Here is a 17,950-nt window from a genome sequence, read left to right on the forward strand (position 1 = left end):
AAAAACACCAGGTGCAGCTGTTAGGGCACCTGCCCGGTGGAGGGGATCCCTAGTCCTTGATCCCCTGGCTGCGGCTGGCTGCGCGGGCCCTTTGCACCAGGTCAAAGGAGCCGCTACATGAAACAAAAATTCACACATCTTCACGAAGTGAATCATGACGAGTGGGCGAAGCACTGGGGATCGTTCTTACCGTAAATCACCCGTGGCATTACCCACCCGCGCATTTAAATGAGTGACTACGCATGTGTACAGTATATTCCATTCTAATCGAATCCAATTCGGTACAATTCAATTTAATCCCATCGAATCCAATCCAACCCAACCCGATCCAATTCAATCCAATCCAATCCAATCCTATCCAATGCTCCTCGCGCATGCGCAACACTGTGTACACGGGCGCCAAGGGACAAGCCACGGACAAAGCGATGTCCCAAGGTGCTGCGCCCCTAAAATCAGCTTACTGAGGGATCCGATAACGGTAGGTGTACCTGGCGGCAACAATGTTCACCCCTTGTCCGGTGCCGCACACTGTAGTAGGGTACGTGTTTAGATTCGTATTCCCATAGACATAGCACATATGTTTTAGATAGTTTTCTGTAGGCAATAGAAATATATAACGCAGAACCGTCGGTTATGCTCAGGCAAGTTTTATTGCGTCTTGTTCGACTAAGATTACGCCGATAGAAAAAGTAGGGAAGGTTTCACAGTGGGTACTCGTGGAGACGTTTCCTTTTCAGCCGGATGAAGTGGGGCCTGGAGGGCAGAAAAAAACGTAGAGCTTTTATAAGATTCCAATGTTTTATATAAAAACTACGAAAACCAGGAACTTATGGGTTTAATGCGAAGTCATAATTCAGCGCTCATCACTTACTGGCCCTGCCAACAGTAACTGAACAGCAATTAAAGGCGTTTGCTCAACTTTTACCGCCTGCGGCGGGAAGTTATTTCCTTTTACTTGAACAAAAAATTCAGAAATATTTGTATAAATTGCAGAACATTTGAAACACATGAAGATATAGCACTGCAACACTATAAGACAACTTAATTAAAGCACAAAACTTTCTAGCAACGAAGAAGGTGGTGAAAATGGTTTAATGAATGGGTGAAGTAAGGCTGCAGGAGCAAGCTTGGATTCTATTGCACATGCAAATAAAAAAGGAAACACTCACGACACGCATGCACGCAAACAATAATTAATTAATTAATTAATTAATTAATTAATTAATATCAAAGTCGTGCGAAAGTTCGTATTAATTAAGTTTACAACGTCGTAATTACATTCCTTCGTGAACCAACTTCCTCCCGCATTCAATGCCACTCGCATTTCCTTAAAGTGTACCCGTTCAGGTGTTTTGAGGAAAGGAAGAACGTACACGTAGGTAGCATAAGCACGGTCCTGAGTCCCACGGTAATAGCGGTCAGAGCTGTTTGGGCGGCCACGCTGACAGAAGCGCTCTGAGCAAGCATGTTCAGCATGCTGATGAGCTGGCAGCCGACGTTTCTGAGGACGCTCATGAGCTGGTCGAGCGGAATTTGGCGCAGTATGCACTGGAGTGAGAGAGAGAAAAGAACAGGTCCTCTTTGCTCAGGTGCATACAGCGGTAAGGCATGGAAAGTCATCGATTAATAAACGCAGAAAAACTACGGGTAGAACACGATCATTTTGGGAAACTACGCTTGTCTCAAATAAATATTACATTATATAAATTAACCAGTCCTTAAAAAATGAGAGAAACGGAAATTTAAAAGTGCATCCCCCGTTTGTTGAAAGTGCGTCCAGTCGATCATCAAACTTTCAAAAACCCCATGCGGCCATTTTTCGCGCACTAAGCAAACGAACTACAAACGATCCAAATGTATGCTGATACGTGGTTTATATGCGACAAAGATGCAATAGTGTACACCTACTTCGTGTTGAATGCGTGTATTGCGTTGTGCTTAATGGTTACTTTTTCACGATTGTCAAGTAAAGGTGTTGGCGCGATCGAAGGCCGTTTTACCGCACGCGCCTACGTGTGTCCAGAGGTGTTATCAGATCCTTTCGGTCAACCAACCGGTCTATGGGGAAATGCATTAGTTTTTCGTCGGAACGCCATCGGTACAGCTAAAAAAATTGGCTTGTGGTTACGATACTCCCTAAATGCGATATTTAGACGCAGCAGCAGTGGGCTGAGGCAGCACTCACTCGTGGGTTTTCTCGACGGCAGCGATGAAGATCCTCGGCGTCGGCGGCGCGAACTGCGTCTTAAGCTAACGCACATCATAAACACGCGCACGCCCTCCTCGCGTTTTTGCCAAGCGTCGCGCCCTCGAGGACCTCGTGCGTGAACAGCATACTGCCCCCTCCTCTCCCCCACCGCACTTTCGGAGAGCGCTGGCTCGCGCCGCCACAGCGAACCGCCCTCCCCTCCCAATTTCGCGACACTCTCCTCCTTTGCATTCTTTCACTCGTCGGCCTTTCCATCGTTCGCTATTTCTTTCACTCGTTGGTCTTCCCATCGTTCGCTCGGTCACGACGATGGCGACGTGGCTCAGCCCAGAGACGGGCGACAACAGGCTGAGCCCTAAAAAGATTTCGCTTTAAACGCCACAGCACGGACCGACCTTTGTCAGTCCAGAACGACTTGAGTTAAATCGTACGCTCGCCATCCCGATTTGTAGAAATTTAATTGTTGGAGGCATGGATTGGTCAACCGAGTGCGTTGTGCTGGTGCTGAACTATCGGCGTACCTTGTAGTGTACCTTTGCTTACTGGCTATACCCGGTTCCGTTCCAGTGGTAATTAATGTCTACACTTTCTCCGTATTTATAAATGTGTATACACACCCTCAGTTATGTTTGTAATATCCTTTCAACCATGTTATTTTTTCCGAGGGAACACTTGCCGTATTGCAGAGCTGTCTTGATCGCGATCACTAGCAAGTGAGTTTTACAGCAAGACGAGTTATTGCTCCAAGATAGACTACCTAAACCTGGCTGTAGTATATTTTTGAGTTAGCGGTGCTAGTGAATATTCAGAAGAAGGTGCACCGGATAGACACTACTGATAACTCTATGCAGCTCGCCCATCTTGCGTCATGCACGTAGCTTTTGGCTCTATATTTAAAACTTGTGCTAAATTTGATTGAACTGATGCTGTACTCACAGTAACAGTGCTAACCAAGGCTTGAACTTGGCTGGTCTGCAAAGAAAAAAAGAGGCTTTGTTATCAATTTGCCGTTGACCCGTCCAAAATATTAGATAGTATTCTATCAATAATGTCACTCTTTTATGTGCAGTTTCAGCGCTTTTTGATTATCCATAATCAGAATAAGAAGCGGCAATTCGCAATACTTTGCCTGCCCGCGTTAATAGCACCAAACCACCTCGAATTTTCCGCGCACATAAAGGTTGCTAAGAATGAACGCGAGCGATGAGGATACGTTCGCTGGCTTTGACGAGTTTAAACGAGCAGTCGTCACTCCAAACAGTTCTGAAGTTTCGCAATGTTCTCATACAACTACGCTGAAGTATATGCCGACGGTTGCAAAGCACGCTTGTATTCAGCCGAAGATGGCATTCTGTGGCTTCCTACGCTTACTGTAGCATTTGTTGAATGCTAGTAGGAGCTCCAGAACTAATAAGTTGGTTTTATAGTAGAAGAAGCTAGAGGTGAAGACTCATTTACAAAATAAAAGTAAAGCACGTGTACAGGTGCCATCATAAGTAATTGCAACAAGGATTTGTGAACATCAGGAAATATTTGTCTTACCTTACTGGCTTTATTATTATTACAGGTGTACAGGTAGTTTTTTTATTAGGGAGAAATACTTTAAAAGCACACCAATTCAGCCCGGCAGTTTCAGGGAGAAAACGTTCACTTAAATTTACGAGACCGTATTCTTATTATGTTGACATCCCAAAGTGTGTTAGTGTCATTGCTGACGACTCTCCCCCCCGTCGGAAATGACCTCCTGGACCGACAAGGACTCCCGTCGTTGTCTGCCCGGAAATATGCTTTCTTTGAAAGCCAATTTTATACTCAAAGCTCTAACTGAACAAATAACTGCACAGTACGTTTGACCGCTACGACAGCTTTATCACATGCGCCTAGCTGCACTTACTTGTGGTTATAATTTTAACAGTTTTGTTGCAAAGCTCATGGGCTTTTACGAGCAAAAATCTCATGGGCTTTTAAAAAGCTCACAGGCTTCTACGAAAAAAAGGTCGGTTCCACAAAGTGGCTGTAAATAATATTCCCCAGCAACCATTTGAAACCACATTGTACCGCTCTGGACAACTCAGATGACTCCGCAAGCGTTGGTCGTTTTATTTGAGTTGCAGTCACATGTAATTAGTAGGAGCAGTTGTAGTACAAATGACGTAAAGCCGCACCTTCTGAATGCATCCACCCCCACCTGGATGATAAAAAAATCAACAGAATGGGGTGTAACAGCTATTTGCTTTTTAACTAGGGTAGGGCTATAATCCGACAACGTTCGATAAGGTAATTTGTTCGTGGTTGAAGATTGCTGAATCGCAAGCTACAAACTGCGGTGTTTAGTTTAAAAAGTTTGTTTCCATACCTCCGGTCAACAGGCAGCAAAAAGTGGTGCATCTTGCACTAGTGTTGCAAGGCTGGAGAAAAGGCGAAGTTAGCGGCCCCTCTCCTCGGAGAAAACTACACAGCACGCAAAAGAACGAGACGACAGAAAGAACTACAACAGACGCGCTGTTGTGCCTCTTTCTGTCGTCGCGTTATTTTAAAAGAGCCATGAAGACAAAATGCAAGTTGGGTTTATTAGAAATACTGCTTAGTCCCGATAACAATGATACCAATATCATCGCTATCTTCGAACAAATAATGGAGATATTAAAGAAAACGTGTGAAGCCATGGCGACTCCCTAGCCAATTTCCCGCTACTTTTCTATGACGTCACAGAACCTTGTTTGTGCGATTGGCGGCCGCCCAACTGACCAGTCGCGAAGACACATGACTGGACCACTGTAATGGGGCATCTAGTTCCATTTGAAAGCATCACTTGACTGCTAACGTGCAGTTAACGCACTGAAAATTGTTTTTAGTGCTGGCCCGTATGACGTCACTCTTCTCCATAAGACGTCACTGTGGCGCAAAATTTGAAAGTGTTTCAATACTTCTTGCATTTTCATCGTTAAAAAGCATCTTTTGCGGCTGAAATGGAGCTGAGTGATATACTGAGTCCTAGTTCTTTCAAATTAAACAAAGTTGCATTTTCTCTTCATGGCTCCTTTAAGCGCTGTGTAGTTTTTCACGGTGATTTGCCAACTCGCTCAACATTCAGTGTTACACCAGTGTGGCTCACTTCCCTTCGTTGGAGACCCGGATGTTGCACCTCGCATGGATTTCCGAACTTGCCGCTGAAAGTTCTCCATGACTGACAGGGCCGGATCCTGTTGACCGCAGGCTTTCACATCTCTCCCAAAGTGGACTGCGTTAGCATCCGCTAGAACCGGCGGCAACCGGCTTTGCGAACTATGCGTCTGTAGCGCGAGCTGTCCTGTGCTCCCCTCTTTTCGCGCGGATGCACGTGAACTGATTTCTTGGTATTTTTCTGCGAGCTCCTCCCGTTGCGCTAGTCTATGCCCAAGCCTGGAGGACGCCGGGCGCTCCTCACGAGAGGCATTCTCAGGTGCTCTCAGTATTTTTCTTGGTATTTTTTTCTGCAAATTCGTCTTGCGAAAGCCACTGGACCAAGCTCAAGCTTCAACAGCTGTGCTGTTAACATACCATGTATCGTAAATATATTTTAAGTTCTTCGTGTTGTCTTACATCTCAATATTTCTTCATAATACCTATTAAGGAAACAAAAACTGTACACGCTGGCTGGTCTTTCATGGCATAAGACTTTCATTCCTGGCCGCACCAATTTAGCTGTGCAACTGCGGCGGCTCTTTGTACATGCCGTTTTTATGACTTTTCCGCCATAGGTTACACCCAAAAATAACCGGTGGCCAAATTAACCCGCAGCTGGTGATAATGGCATGCTTTACCGCCCAAATTTAGATGGTAGATATGAGCAATTTATCTGAAGCAAAGCTTGTATTGGCTGTCTTACGTCGCCGTTGGTTCAGCCGTTGGGGTCGTGCGCCAAAACTCCGTCCGCATCACCCTTACCTCCGGGTCCACCCGCAGCTGTCGGCCGAAAACTCATTCACGCCCGCATCTCGCCGCCCGATTGCCCGAGGCCGGCACTGCTTTTAGTCAGCCTTTTTTGATGAAAAAGCGTAAAAACTAGGCTTGGCAAAAAAACAAAACAAAAAAGAAATCGCCTGCCCTCAGGCTGTCGCCGCCTGTCTTGCGACGGAGACCGCAGATGGCGCCACTGGAACGAGCACATCGGCAAAAAAATGCGAATGCATTTGTCCGTGCCGGGCAGCCCGGGGGACATAGAGTTGGGTTGGTACTGGTTGAGCGTTGGGTTGCGGTTGGTAAAGGGTCGGGCATTTCGTTTGACATGGATATCACCAGGGATCGGTTTACGGTTTCACAGCGTTAGACAAGTTTCGCGTGCTCCCCTGTTACTGGTAGGGGAAGGGTTGGTTTCCTTTTTTGAATCAACACATCAGTAGCATCGAAATACGTATTTAGAACACTTACGGTGGTTGGGGATCCGGCCGTGCAGAGCATTGCTGCATCACCGACACACTGTGAAGACATAAAACCAAACCAAATTAATTATACGAACGTTCGCATAGGTAAGCAGACATAAAATCGCCGTGTTACAATGACGAGCCCATTCGACACAACCCTCCTACATGTTGCGCTCTCTGTGATCGGCGATGATAAAGACTGGAGGAACTGGGATGTCTCCTTATAATCACGCGGTGGGCTTGCGAAGAATGTCGTCTGCTTACCGCTCTGGGAAACATCCTTGAGACACCCGGCCTCTACCTGTTCATTTACCTCCCAACCGCATTAGAACCGTTCTTTTTTCCCCAAGTTCCCCTAACGTATACCCCCTTTAACCTAGACAGCAAAATTCACGAAAGTGTAACATGGCGTCGTTGTACCATCTGGAAATAAAAATGCGTGGTACCACCACCACTAATACCTGGTCGTGACCGCGAAGGGCGAACAATTTTACGAACAAAAGGGATGCCCTTTCATAGGATAGTGTGATCGCTGCCCTAATAATGGCCTTAAAATGGACAGACAACCGGTTTCGATCGAGTATAGTTTCGTTACCCCAAATGAAAGGGCATCACTTACAGTACCTTAAACCGAAACGGTTTTGCTGACAGCGCCGTAGAGCTTCGAATTAGGAATTTTGAGATGTGCTAGCCATAGGTTTCCCGCCGAAAGAAATTCTGGGTACCATGACAGTGAGGCGGGCGGCAGCACACTTTTGACTGCAGGGGATATTAAAAGTGGTATTTAAACACCTGTCCCTCTTAAAACAACAATGATGTGTAACTATTCCTTAATGCGGTTTTTGAATCACGTGTTGAAATAGAGGGAGTTTTTTTGAAACGTAACGTAGTGCCACGTTTAGACACTAGGTGTCGCCACCTTTCAGTCTGCAGAAATTTTTGTGAAAAATGAAATTATTTCCACTTGTTTATTTAGAAATTTCTTGCGCTTAACCCAGGATATGAAACGCTGGATTTCATTTGAGCTAGACGACATGCCCTCCACAAAAATCGGTTGTCTGTCACTTTAAGGAACGTGCCTTGAATGCCAGGCCGGAGGCAGGTGTCACCTTGCCAACGCACTGCGCTTTCTGCGGCTGTTCTACGCAATTCTATGAATGTTTGGTCTTCACCGGGTATTCCGGCCGAAAGAGGCGCGATACCTTTGAAGCTTTTGAATTTAAAAAGAAAGGAAGCACTGGTGTTAGTGAACCGAGTTTCATTTCTTGGAAAGGAGATTGTGTATTTGTGTTGAACAGTTGACGATGCGTCGGCACTTGGCAAATGGCATGTGGTCGCGGTGTGCCCACATCTTTTCTGGTAAGGTGTTACATTCGTTGTACTTGCCTTTACATTCTGCCGCAATGAAGTACGTTTAGTTTGGCGGGATTTTCTGACTTACTTCTTTTATTTTATTTTGTCCCGCAAAAAATATTTTACCTTTCTGAGCCAGCACGGTTGCAAAAGCACGCCACCCATAGGAGGACCCACAAAAACCATATTTACACAGGTAAACAACTATCGAAGGTACTAGCACTGAAGGGGGAATAATATCATACTTTCCGTTAACATACAACACTAATCTTGACGCCGGAGTGCTATCTACTGGTACGGCATTTTCAGCGAGCAAAGTCTTCTGTACAAAGAAGATGTACGAATACGTTGACCAGCGACTGGGTTTTGTAACTTTGTGAGTGGAATTAATATAGCGCAGATATTTTCGAACCAAATAAAAACTGAGTGACGTAGACGAAAGAAATGACAGTTAACTTCACAGCCCTCGCAATGGCGTGAAAGGGTAAAGCTGAGAGCAAAAACGCAATAACAAGACTAGTAGCTCTGAGCCCCTCGTAGGGAACTGAAGTCGACGTCAAATACCTTATCAGGGAGTTAAATATAGGTTAATTACTTCTGATATATTCCGCTTTCGCACGTTGTATTTCCGCCCTTTTTTTCTGCCGCTGAACGGGTAGGGCGGTATTTCATCAAGTTCTTCTTCTGACAGTCGGCCATTTTGTACCCTATGCCATTCCGTCGGATGTTGCGCACGGGCAATAAAAATATCAGTCGCTGCTCGCGATTTGGGTTTTCATTCCTTTTCTTCTAAGCATGTGTCGTTTTTCTGCACTAAATGATGAATAATGTGTTTATGGAATTGAGAAGAAAATCTTTCTACAGGTAGGCAAAAGGCAACGGCAAATAACGTAGCATCAGTGTGATTACGTACGCTGGAAAGATTTCCCACTCCCGGCAGTGCGATGTTGATTTGACCGCTGCAGGTGTCATTCCTCTGGAAGAAATTAGGGCAGGTGGTGCCCGAAGGGCAGAGGTTTAAGGCGGAGAGGTTGATACCTGGAAGAATAAGAGAATGAAATTGTAATAACAAAAAATCATGAGGGCCAAGTAAGTTGTTACCTCCTTTGTAATTTGTCGGGAGAGTCGGGCAAACAAGAATTCTTTCCTTGTGAGCTAGTAAATAAAAATATCTGAATATCTGTAAACTTAGGTTCCAAAGAATAATTCGGTAGAATAGTAAAACTTGATATGGTCGCTGGAAACAATGACTTGAACTCGCATTTTCGGACAAGCGCAAATTTTTCTTGCCTTCACGGTCCACTTAGCTAAAAAGTCGAGGAGATGCCTCTAGTGTTTTTTTTAAACGGTATTTAAGGATGACGATTAGAAAAAAGGGTACATTTGTGCTGCTGTCGTGGGAGTACCAGGCATTCCTAAGTAACTGTATCGAAATAAGCAGAATAATAGGCTTCTTACCGGGGATCGACAGACGGCCAACAATCACAGTAAGGAGTCCTGTGAGAGCGTTGACAACTCCTTGAGGTGAGCCATAAGTGTAGAGTCCGGTGAAGAGGCACTAGAAACAAACGTCGAAACAAATTCCTCAAGAAGGCGACTAAGTTCATTGGCAATGCTGTGCTGGGGCGAAAGTTTATTTTGAAAAATTACAGCTGAGAGTAAGAAAAATTTATGAGACGCATGCGCACACAGAGGCTTCCGATTCCAAGATAGCAGTCATTATTTGCAGGGAGGTAAACTCTGCAGAGGTAGAGCTAATCACCTAGGTATGTGTGGCTGTTTGTTTTCACGAGGAAGTTGAACGGTAAAACAAATTACTACGTTCCGCTGATTAGATAACGAAATAACGAGAATGTTCAGATAATTTATAAATGAGTTTTTTATCAATGTTGGGCTTCCGTAAAGCTATGGAGACATTTGTTTATATAAAAAAGCGGCTTGCTGTCTGTACTACTACATGAGGGGCTGTCGTTTTAAGATTACAAATAAAGAATTCAACTTAAACAACAACTGAGTAGTTGAAGTTATTCTAACAAAGCTGGTTTTCAAGATTTTAAGGGCAGAGTGACGCGGTGTGTGGTCAAGACTTCAAAATGATTTAGCGGAATCAGAGACATCGCAGAGGTGCGCAATTAATCACCAAAGCAATGTTGAGACCTGAAGCATATTCTTCCTCACAAATGTTTTCCGAATGATGCTGTTATATTTCGTAAAATGCAATTTTGTTGCAGAAGTTTAAGGCATTCTTTCTTTTGTGACAGAATACACAGAAGTTCACTGAAGCAACCTTCACGCGTCATGATGTTAATGCTATGTGAAGTTTATCTTTTATCAGCCCCTACGAGAGAACCGTGCATCAGGGTAGATATCGTTGGGTGACAAATGGTACGACTCCTCTCCGGGTAATCATATGGGACCAACCGTAACAAAATGTGCAAAGGCAACATGCTCCTCCCTACCCCCCTTTTCGCACACACCCACCAAAACAAAACGAGAACCACCCCAAAATTTGGCCGAATTATGGCAAGAACTTTTTCGTAGGCTTGACGCATTTTGTTGCCTCTGTAAATAAAACGGCCGAGCTACGTGTACAAAACAGTAATGTCGGGACTCACAGAGAGCAGCTTGGTCAATCCTTGAACCGCACCAGTAGTTCCCTGTTGTGTAGAAGCAGAGACACAGGCATGTTCCAATGAGACAAAAGAGACCAACAAAGCTTTGACATCATCTGGGTATGCGAACAAAACCCAGATTGTTCCTCCATCCTTAACCCTTCACTGCGTGAGTGGAAAAGTACGCTGGCCAGCTTTTGCCCCAACACGCATCTAGTGCTGACTGGAATGACAAATATGGCCGGCCGACCGACGGGAGTTTTAGACTGAATACCCCGAGCAGGAATATGCTCACTTCAACTCATCATAAAAGGACTGTGAAACACTGCCGATAAACACTTTCACTCTTTCCTTCACGTCTGGAAGCACTGAGAAATCTATAGTTATCATCAGCACGGAGTAGCACTGCATGATGTGCTTGTCTCAGCAGATACGCCTCCCGTTTCTGCTTTGGTTGTCTTTTTAAAGCGGCTGTCGAATTCTTTCATGGCTGCAACTTAAGAAAAGCCCGCAATAGACGCCACACCGCTGCAATGCCGTAATTACAGCGGTCGAATAATGCAAAGGCCGGTAGAGAGAGAGAAATATTTTGACCAAGTTTCCAAGCAATGAATGGGCACAGATAAGTAATTTTTTTGGCTAAGGTACTTTGCGACCCCCAAATGTAAGTACTGAATGCGTTGTTTGACTAGGTTCTGCAAGCATTTATGATCTAGAGGAAAGTTAAAGAAAGTGTTGCAGGGTCCCTTTAAAGTTCTTTGTTTCTCCCGCGATGTGATCTGCTTATCCAGGTAATGCCCAGTCTATTTCATGTAAACGCAATGCCAGATGGCATCCTACGTGCACAATACGAGCGTTATCACTTGCGATATTAATAAAATAACCTTCAAAAAGCAGCATAACGTTTGGCATGTAGTTTTCGTTACTTTTCATGACCGTGCGCTCATGATCCATTCGAGAAAATTCCCTCAACTCTTCGCCTAATGGATGGTATAGAGTAGACGGATTCCCTCAGCCAGTGCATGTCGCGTTTTCAGTGTGTGGATATGACAACAGTCTTCGGCTGATACCCGTTGCTCATTCAGAGTATCGTAATAGGAGATAACGTTTTCTATTTCTTGATTTAAGCGCCTGTATTTGGGGTGAATCGGACAGATAGATATACGGTGTTTGCATTAGCCCGGAGTGGTATTGATTGATCGATTATGGGGTTTAACGCGGTGAAATTACACGGGTTATGCGACGCGCCATAGTGAAGGGCTCCGGATTAAATTTTACCACCTGGCGGTCTTTAAAGGGACACTGAAGTGATATGTAAACATTGCGGGATTACTAGCGCAAATTGTAGTCCGGAGTCCCCAGGCCATGTTTCGACCAGTCTGGGCGCGTTTACGCGATTTTATTTAGTAGAAAAATTAATTCGAAAATGCTGTCCTCCTCTCTTTACGCTCGCCCATTTTCTGTGGCGTTTTCTTGTGACGTCGAGAGGAGCCGAGCTCGCAATTGCCTGCGCTACTGCACGGCTCCCCGGCCTTCAGGCAGAGTCAGTCGGCCCAGCGTTTCGTCCGCCGGCCGCCGACGGGTCGTCGCAATTCGTTCGCTCAGTTGAAACGAAGCCAGGACACGTTTGTGAATGGAAGAATCTTCCTTTCTTTACTTGGTTAGTTTGTACACTGCTTCTAGCTCCAAGTCAAGGTCGCTTCACACAAGCGCTGCACAAGCGCACATGCGACGCTAGCTTCGCTGACTGGTACGCCAGTAGGAAAATAAAAGGCCTCTTGAAGGCGGGAGAAGAGTCAGCGAAGTCAATATAGGTACTAAGGAAATAAAATCAACTGATATTTTTACCGTACAGCGTAAAACTAGGGTGCGGGGAGCACTTTTTTGCGCTGGGCGAACAAGCACAGCGGTCAGCAGCACGACTACGCATCTGCGAACGCTTTTCAGTATACGAAATGCAATTGCTAGACGTGAGTTATTGTGGAAAATCGGGAGACGCTTATTGCACGAGCGCAATACAACAAATAGTCACCTAAGCTGCTTGAAATGCCAAAACTAAATAAAAAGTGTAAACTGGTTGTACAATATATACCCTATATTAGCGGGGCCAGCGGATCCCGCCCCGTGGCCGAGTGGGCTGAGGCGTTATATATTTCACCGCAAATGTTTTGCAAGTCAAGAGTTCGAATCCACGCGGGTACGTGCCTTTTTTTTTGTAAGTTAACTTTTTGGTTCTCCGCCGATGTTTTCTATATTGAGTTCACCTTTTTTTGGGCCGCAACGTTCATGGCTCCACGAACTAGTTCACAAAACGCGCGCAGGCTGGCACTGGCGCGCTAGCGAGTTCTCGTTGGCGTGCTGTTGCCATAAGCACCGACTGCTTGCAGGCAGTGGGCACAGGCCAGAATGAACAGACCCTTGGCCTGGTGCGAACACGCTTTTTGCGATACAGGCATGAGGGAGGCAAGCTCCAAATATGGGGGAAAAGCGCATGACATTTGGGCGTCTGCGGGTACGCGGAGGGCGTTCATGCACTGCGTAGGTCTCGGCTAGTGAATGCTACGATTCCAAGCCGTCCTGGGAGGCTTATCGTTATGCATTTTTACAGCTGACAACATGGCGGAAGCGCGGTACGATGATTACTGAGTTATTGAGAATGCCCATCCAACAACACCACCGGTTGTATTTTACAGAACCGAAACCGAAACCGAAACTTGTTTGGTTGCTCACCTTGGGCATCGTCCAATCACGGTGCCCGCTCCTCCTAACGTCACAGCTTTAGTTGGTGCGGCCGCCGCAAACCGCGCATGGCAGTTTTTCTTCTTTCGCGCTTTGTAAAATAATTACCGATTTGTCAACCGGATAAACGATGAAAAGTGTGCTAATTTGAGCCAGTCTACGCAGTGCAAGCAAAAACGGGAGCTTGACAAATTCACTTCAGTGTCCCTTTAACGTGCTCCGAAATCTCGAACACACGGGCGTTTTGGCTTCTCTCCTTCACCAGAAAAGTGGCAGCCGCTACCCTCCGATTGGTACCAAACTCGCCTGTGCGCTCAACAGGCACTGATACGGCGGCGAAAGAAACCGGTTCTTTTGTATTCGTCTTAAACAGGCAACGCATGAAGTAGTGTCCAGAGATAATCATCTGTTACGGGAATGATAAGCATCAGTTATATTATCGCTTATAGAGTAATTGTTGGCATCTGGTAAAAGGTCTTTTCTGTTACAGTCTGGAGCAGACATAAAGATGAGGCTAGGCAAAATCACCAAAGGTGTAATGTGGCACGGTAGTCATACATATTGACGAAATAAAAAAAAAAGCAAGCAGCAAGAAATACTTCTTCATTTTGAAATACTTCTTCCTTTGAGTTCTTCATTTTGGAAGGACAACAATATAGATCTTGAAATGGTTTAGCCTATTCTCGTCGATCTGTGAAAGCATGAAGTACCCTTGATTTCATTTCCAAAGTGTAGCAAACGCTTATAGCGTGCTGATACCTTGAATTTTGTTCAAGCAGTGAATGTGAAACAAGATTTACAATAAAAACAGAGGCAGGAAGATTTCAGCCATGTTATCACACTTCGTGGATAGCTAGAATAATAATTCTACGCAGGACTGCCAAAAGAAGAAAAGAATCTTTCTAGTGTGAGTGCTTCTTAAGTCCACGGAAAAATGCTTTCGGTATACGCCATACAAAAAGTAAAAAAATTTAAACATTCTCCAGCCTTCATACTCAAACCCACAGATTCCTTGAATTCTTGTCATGGCGAGATAAACTCAACCTGAGATTAACCCCGGTATTATGGGTCCTTCCTCCACTTGAACCTCCAGTGGACGAGGTCCTTGAAATCCCTTTTCCTATTGGGGAATACTTCTTTTTAGCCGAGTGGAAGACGCAAATGGACTGGAGGGGGGACTCGGAATACGGTCCTAAGAGAAATTGTGAGGATGCAGGTTTTGAAAACATAAAATTTTCCTGAGTTGCTCAAATAGCTTGGTTATTCGGTGCGAGAGTGGGGGGTACAAATTATGCCACCCGAGCTTGTACAGTCTTCAATGTTTGAATTCAGAGAAGGAACTTACGCCTGTGCCGCTGCAGTAATTCAAATTACTTCCGAGACACTGTAAAGAGAGTAGAAGGTGTAAAATGAATGAATGAATGAATGAACGAATCAATCAATCAATCAATCAATCAATCAATCAATCAATCAATCAATCAATCAATCAATCAATCAATCAATCAATCAATCAATTTGGCATCAGCAGTACAGATGCAAGGGGCCCACAAAAGCACGGAATAGAAAGCTTGACGGGGTCTGTGGTCTGACCTAACTCAGAATAGAGAAGAAAGAAATTAATGAAAGGCGCCAGATACTTATTATAGCGTAAATTTCTGTGCTAACTCCTGTTTAGCTGCTGACGAACAAAACAATATTCATGGACAAAGACATCTGCTATAAACGAAGAAAAAAATGAAAGGTAAAAAAAGGAAATGAAATGTTCACACACTTATTCTTTACAGAAGTCTTGAAAGAGCAACGTAACAGCTCTGAAACTACGTGCATTGAGAAAATCTGCTTGAGGAGGTTAGTAATAATGTTAACCCCGCATTTTCTGCTTGGCTGGTGTAATACGCAAGACTGCTTCATGCATAATAAATTATCGAGTATGATGTAGTTATAGTTGTGTTCTCCCTAACGACGCTTGAATAGCATGCATGTATACAAAAAAAGAACAGTGCGAATACTTTTTTTTTTAAATTTATGCAAGGTGGGTATTATGGAGGAGGTCCGCGATTGCCCGCAGAGTCAGTTCAGTAAGTGAGTGTAAAGTGTGCTTGTCACAAATACGAGTAAAGTCAGTGCTTGCTTATGAGAGTAAAGAAAGAAAATTTTAATTAAACGCTGTAATACTTACATTGCCAAGGTCCAGTGCACCGCTCACAGTTATATTGACGCATCCAGCTGAAATAAAAAAGAATTTGTTCCGGTAAATATCTCAGCAATTTTAATTGATAGAGACCCACAGAGAGTTAGGCTGTAGAGATGGACAAGTAACACAAAAAAACCGTCTTTCTTTGGTCGGTCCCATGCTTTGCATTTTAGGCTTTCCCTAAAACTCCAAGCGATGGCATCTCAGAATTTTTATTCAAATCGGTGAATTCTGGAGTAATTGGTCTTGGCTTTATTTTCAAACGCTTGATATTTTTGCAATATTTCGCTGCTAATGAGTTCAACGATGATGACCGTTCAGAATAGTGATGAAAGTTCAGAATAGTGATAGTTACTTTAAAATCCTGTGGTATCTTTACCTTTATTTCTTTCAACGCTTACAGCACAATGAACCCCACGTGCAACCAATATATCGCTTTGTCGGAAATTTGTTGATTTCGGCCTACAATAGTGTTTTTTTTAAATAAACTTTCTCTACAGTTTGAGGTGCTAGCTTCCTAGAGCACTATATTAAGTCCCCAGTCATTTTACCAGAAGGGGACACAACCGTGATGTTCAAACTAGTTTCATGTGAAAAACTACAATCTAAATGGTCAATTAAAAGCCCGATGGAGAGAGAATTTTACCTTAGGTATTGAGTTTACACATGGGTATAAGGTGAAATTTTCGGAGCAATTTGGTATACTGATAATTCACTAACCCAACCTTGCCCGCTGCGGCGTTCGTGTTAAAAAGAACCCGTTCAAAAGGTGTGATCTAACTACACGCATAGGTAAAAGCGGAGTGGTCCTGCTAGCGGAGTTTTGTAGCAACATTTTACTAGTTTTCAGGCAGTACGCAATTCTAATTGATTGGTTTACTCACTATAAAACTAGGTTACAACAAATTTATGGAAAATATAGCTGAGCGCAATATAATGGGAATGATTATTAAGCAGGACGTAAAATAAGTGACGTTGAATGTAGTTATTCGGTTGCTGTCATGAATAAATAGCACATTTTAAATTATGTCAATTTAAGAGCAAACAAGTTATTGTTTCAGAACGGGTTGCCAAGATTAGCCGCGAGATTTTGGAAATAAGGCTCAAAGCTGGTACTCTGAGTCCAGGTACTGTAGGGGACAACTAAACACGAAAGGCTTCAGACATTTAGAGGTAAAGTAAACATTTAGACAGTGATTAAAAAATAGCATGCTCACAGCCTGACGACGCAGAGGCCACCCCGGCCAAGGCGAGAACAGCAGCAAAGGCAAAAGCGTACGACTTCATGGCTGACTGGTTGTTCCGTTCGATACCGTCGACAGCAGAAGAAAGTGTGATAGGACTGATTTCAGAAAGCTCACTTCATTTATACCCGTTTTCACACCACCCTCACGTGGAAGAGAGGGCAGCACTGTGGGAGGGAGGACACTAAAACATTTACGCCTTGTTTAATGACCGAAAGCGCACGTGTTGACCCGGACCTGGCTCACTGAATCCGGTATAGGACCCTTTGTGTTGACCTTGTGTACGGAATCAGGATATGTTAGTGCCATGCTTCAAAACTCACTGACAAGAAAAAAACAAATTGCTGTTGCATAGAGAGGAAGGGGTTGACAGCATCCCACGTCTCCCCTGTTCCAATCACCATCTGGGCAATAACAAAATTCGTACTACTCCTGCTGCTACGAAAAGATTCGACGGCTGAAAACTGCCGCAAGTAGGCCAGGGGCACGAGTGCATGTGCAAACTGATGATGACGTCAGAGATAGAGTGTGGTGCCGTTGTTATTGCTTTTTTTTTTTGCCTCCGGGTTGAAACGAGTTGTGCGCGCCCTGCAACGCTACTTCCGGCTTGCAGTTTTTTTATGAGCGCGCGTACAGGAATGAGTTGTTTTGGAAACAGCGAGTAGCACTGTGGTATTCAGGTGCCACAATTAAATGTGGCAACGGTGATGAACTACCGCGTCGTCCCCGCACAGTGGGGAATCCTCACTTCTGTTGATGCCGGATCTTTTTTTGCTTTCGTTTTTTTTTGTTCTGTGACAAAAGCCGGCTCGTGCGTAATGAAGTACTACAACGTTGAAAAACAGCGAACATTTTGCAGCCTTTCAGTTTCCGGTTTTGTATCCGCTCCCCATCTCGCAGATCGTGCAAAAAAGACATCGATATTCTCGCGCAAGCTGTAGCACATGTCGGCGGCGCTTCACTGGGAAAGCAAACATGGTGCTTTTACAAGTTCCGGTTTTGCGTCCGGTTGCCATCGAGTAGCATGCCACATAATAGTCACGATATCCACGTGCCAGCTGTGGCACGTTTCGGCTCTCCAATGATCTGGGCTCTGGTTGCTCAACTAACTGGCAAAAAATGGGCATGCAGACCTCCCGTTCCCAAAGTAAAGATTTGTTAAAGAACGCTTATCTTTTGCGTGAAAGAGATATGCA

The 17,950-nt window shown here is 44.5% G+C and overlaps 1 protein-coding gene across 1 annotated transcript; it reads right to left on the bottom strand.

Annotated features, from left to right (window-relative positions):
* Positions 1-631: 631 nt before the first annotated feature.
* Positions 632-16,881, bottom strand: LOC144138193 (uncharacterized). The gene is made up of 10 exons (XM_077670368.1): positions 16,728-16,881; positions 15,496-15,542; positions 14,662-14,700; positions 10,581-10,622; positions 9,424-9,523; positions 8,879-9,003; positions 6,620-6,667; positions 3,146-3,181; positions 1,374-1,548; positions 632-753 (listed from the first exon to the last, which is right to left on the bottom strand). Exons 1-10 carry the CDS (start codon positions 16,795-16,797, stop codon positions 734-736), a joined length of 702 nt encoding a protein of 233 aa, XP_077526494.1. The 5' UTR covers positions 16,798-16,881; the 3' UTR covers positions 632-733.
* Positions 16,882-17,950: the final 1,069 nt, after the last annotated feature.

The sequence above is a fragment of the Haemaphysalis longicornis genome, unplaced genomic scaffold (assembly GCF_048455015.1).
Source record: "Haemaphysalis longicornis isolate Haplotype H1 unplaced genomic scaffold, Haemaphysalis longicornis Haplotype H1 scaffold_5, whole genome shotgun sequence".
Lineage (NCBI taxonomy): Eukaryota > Metazoa > Arthropoda > Arachnida > Ixodida > Ixodidae > Haemaphysalis > Haemaphysalis longicornis.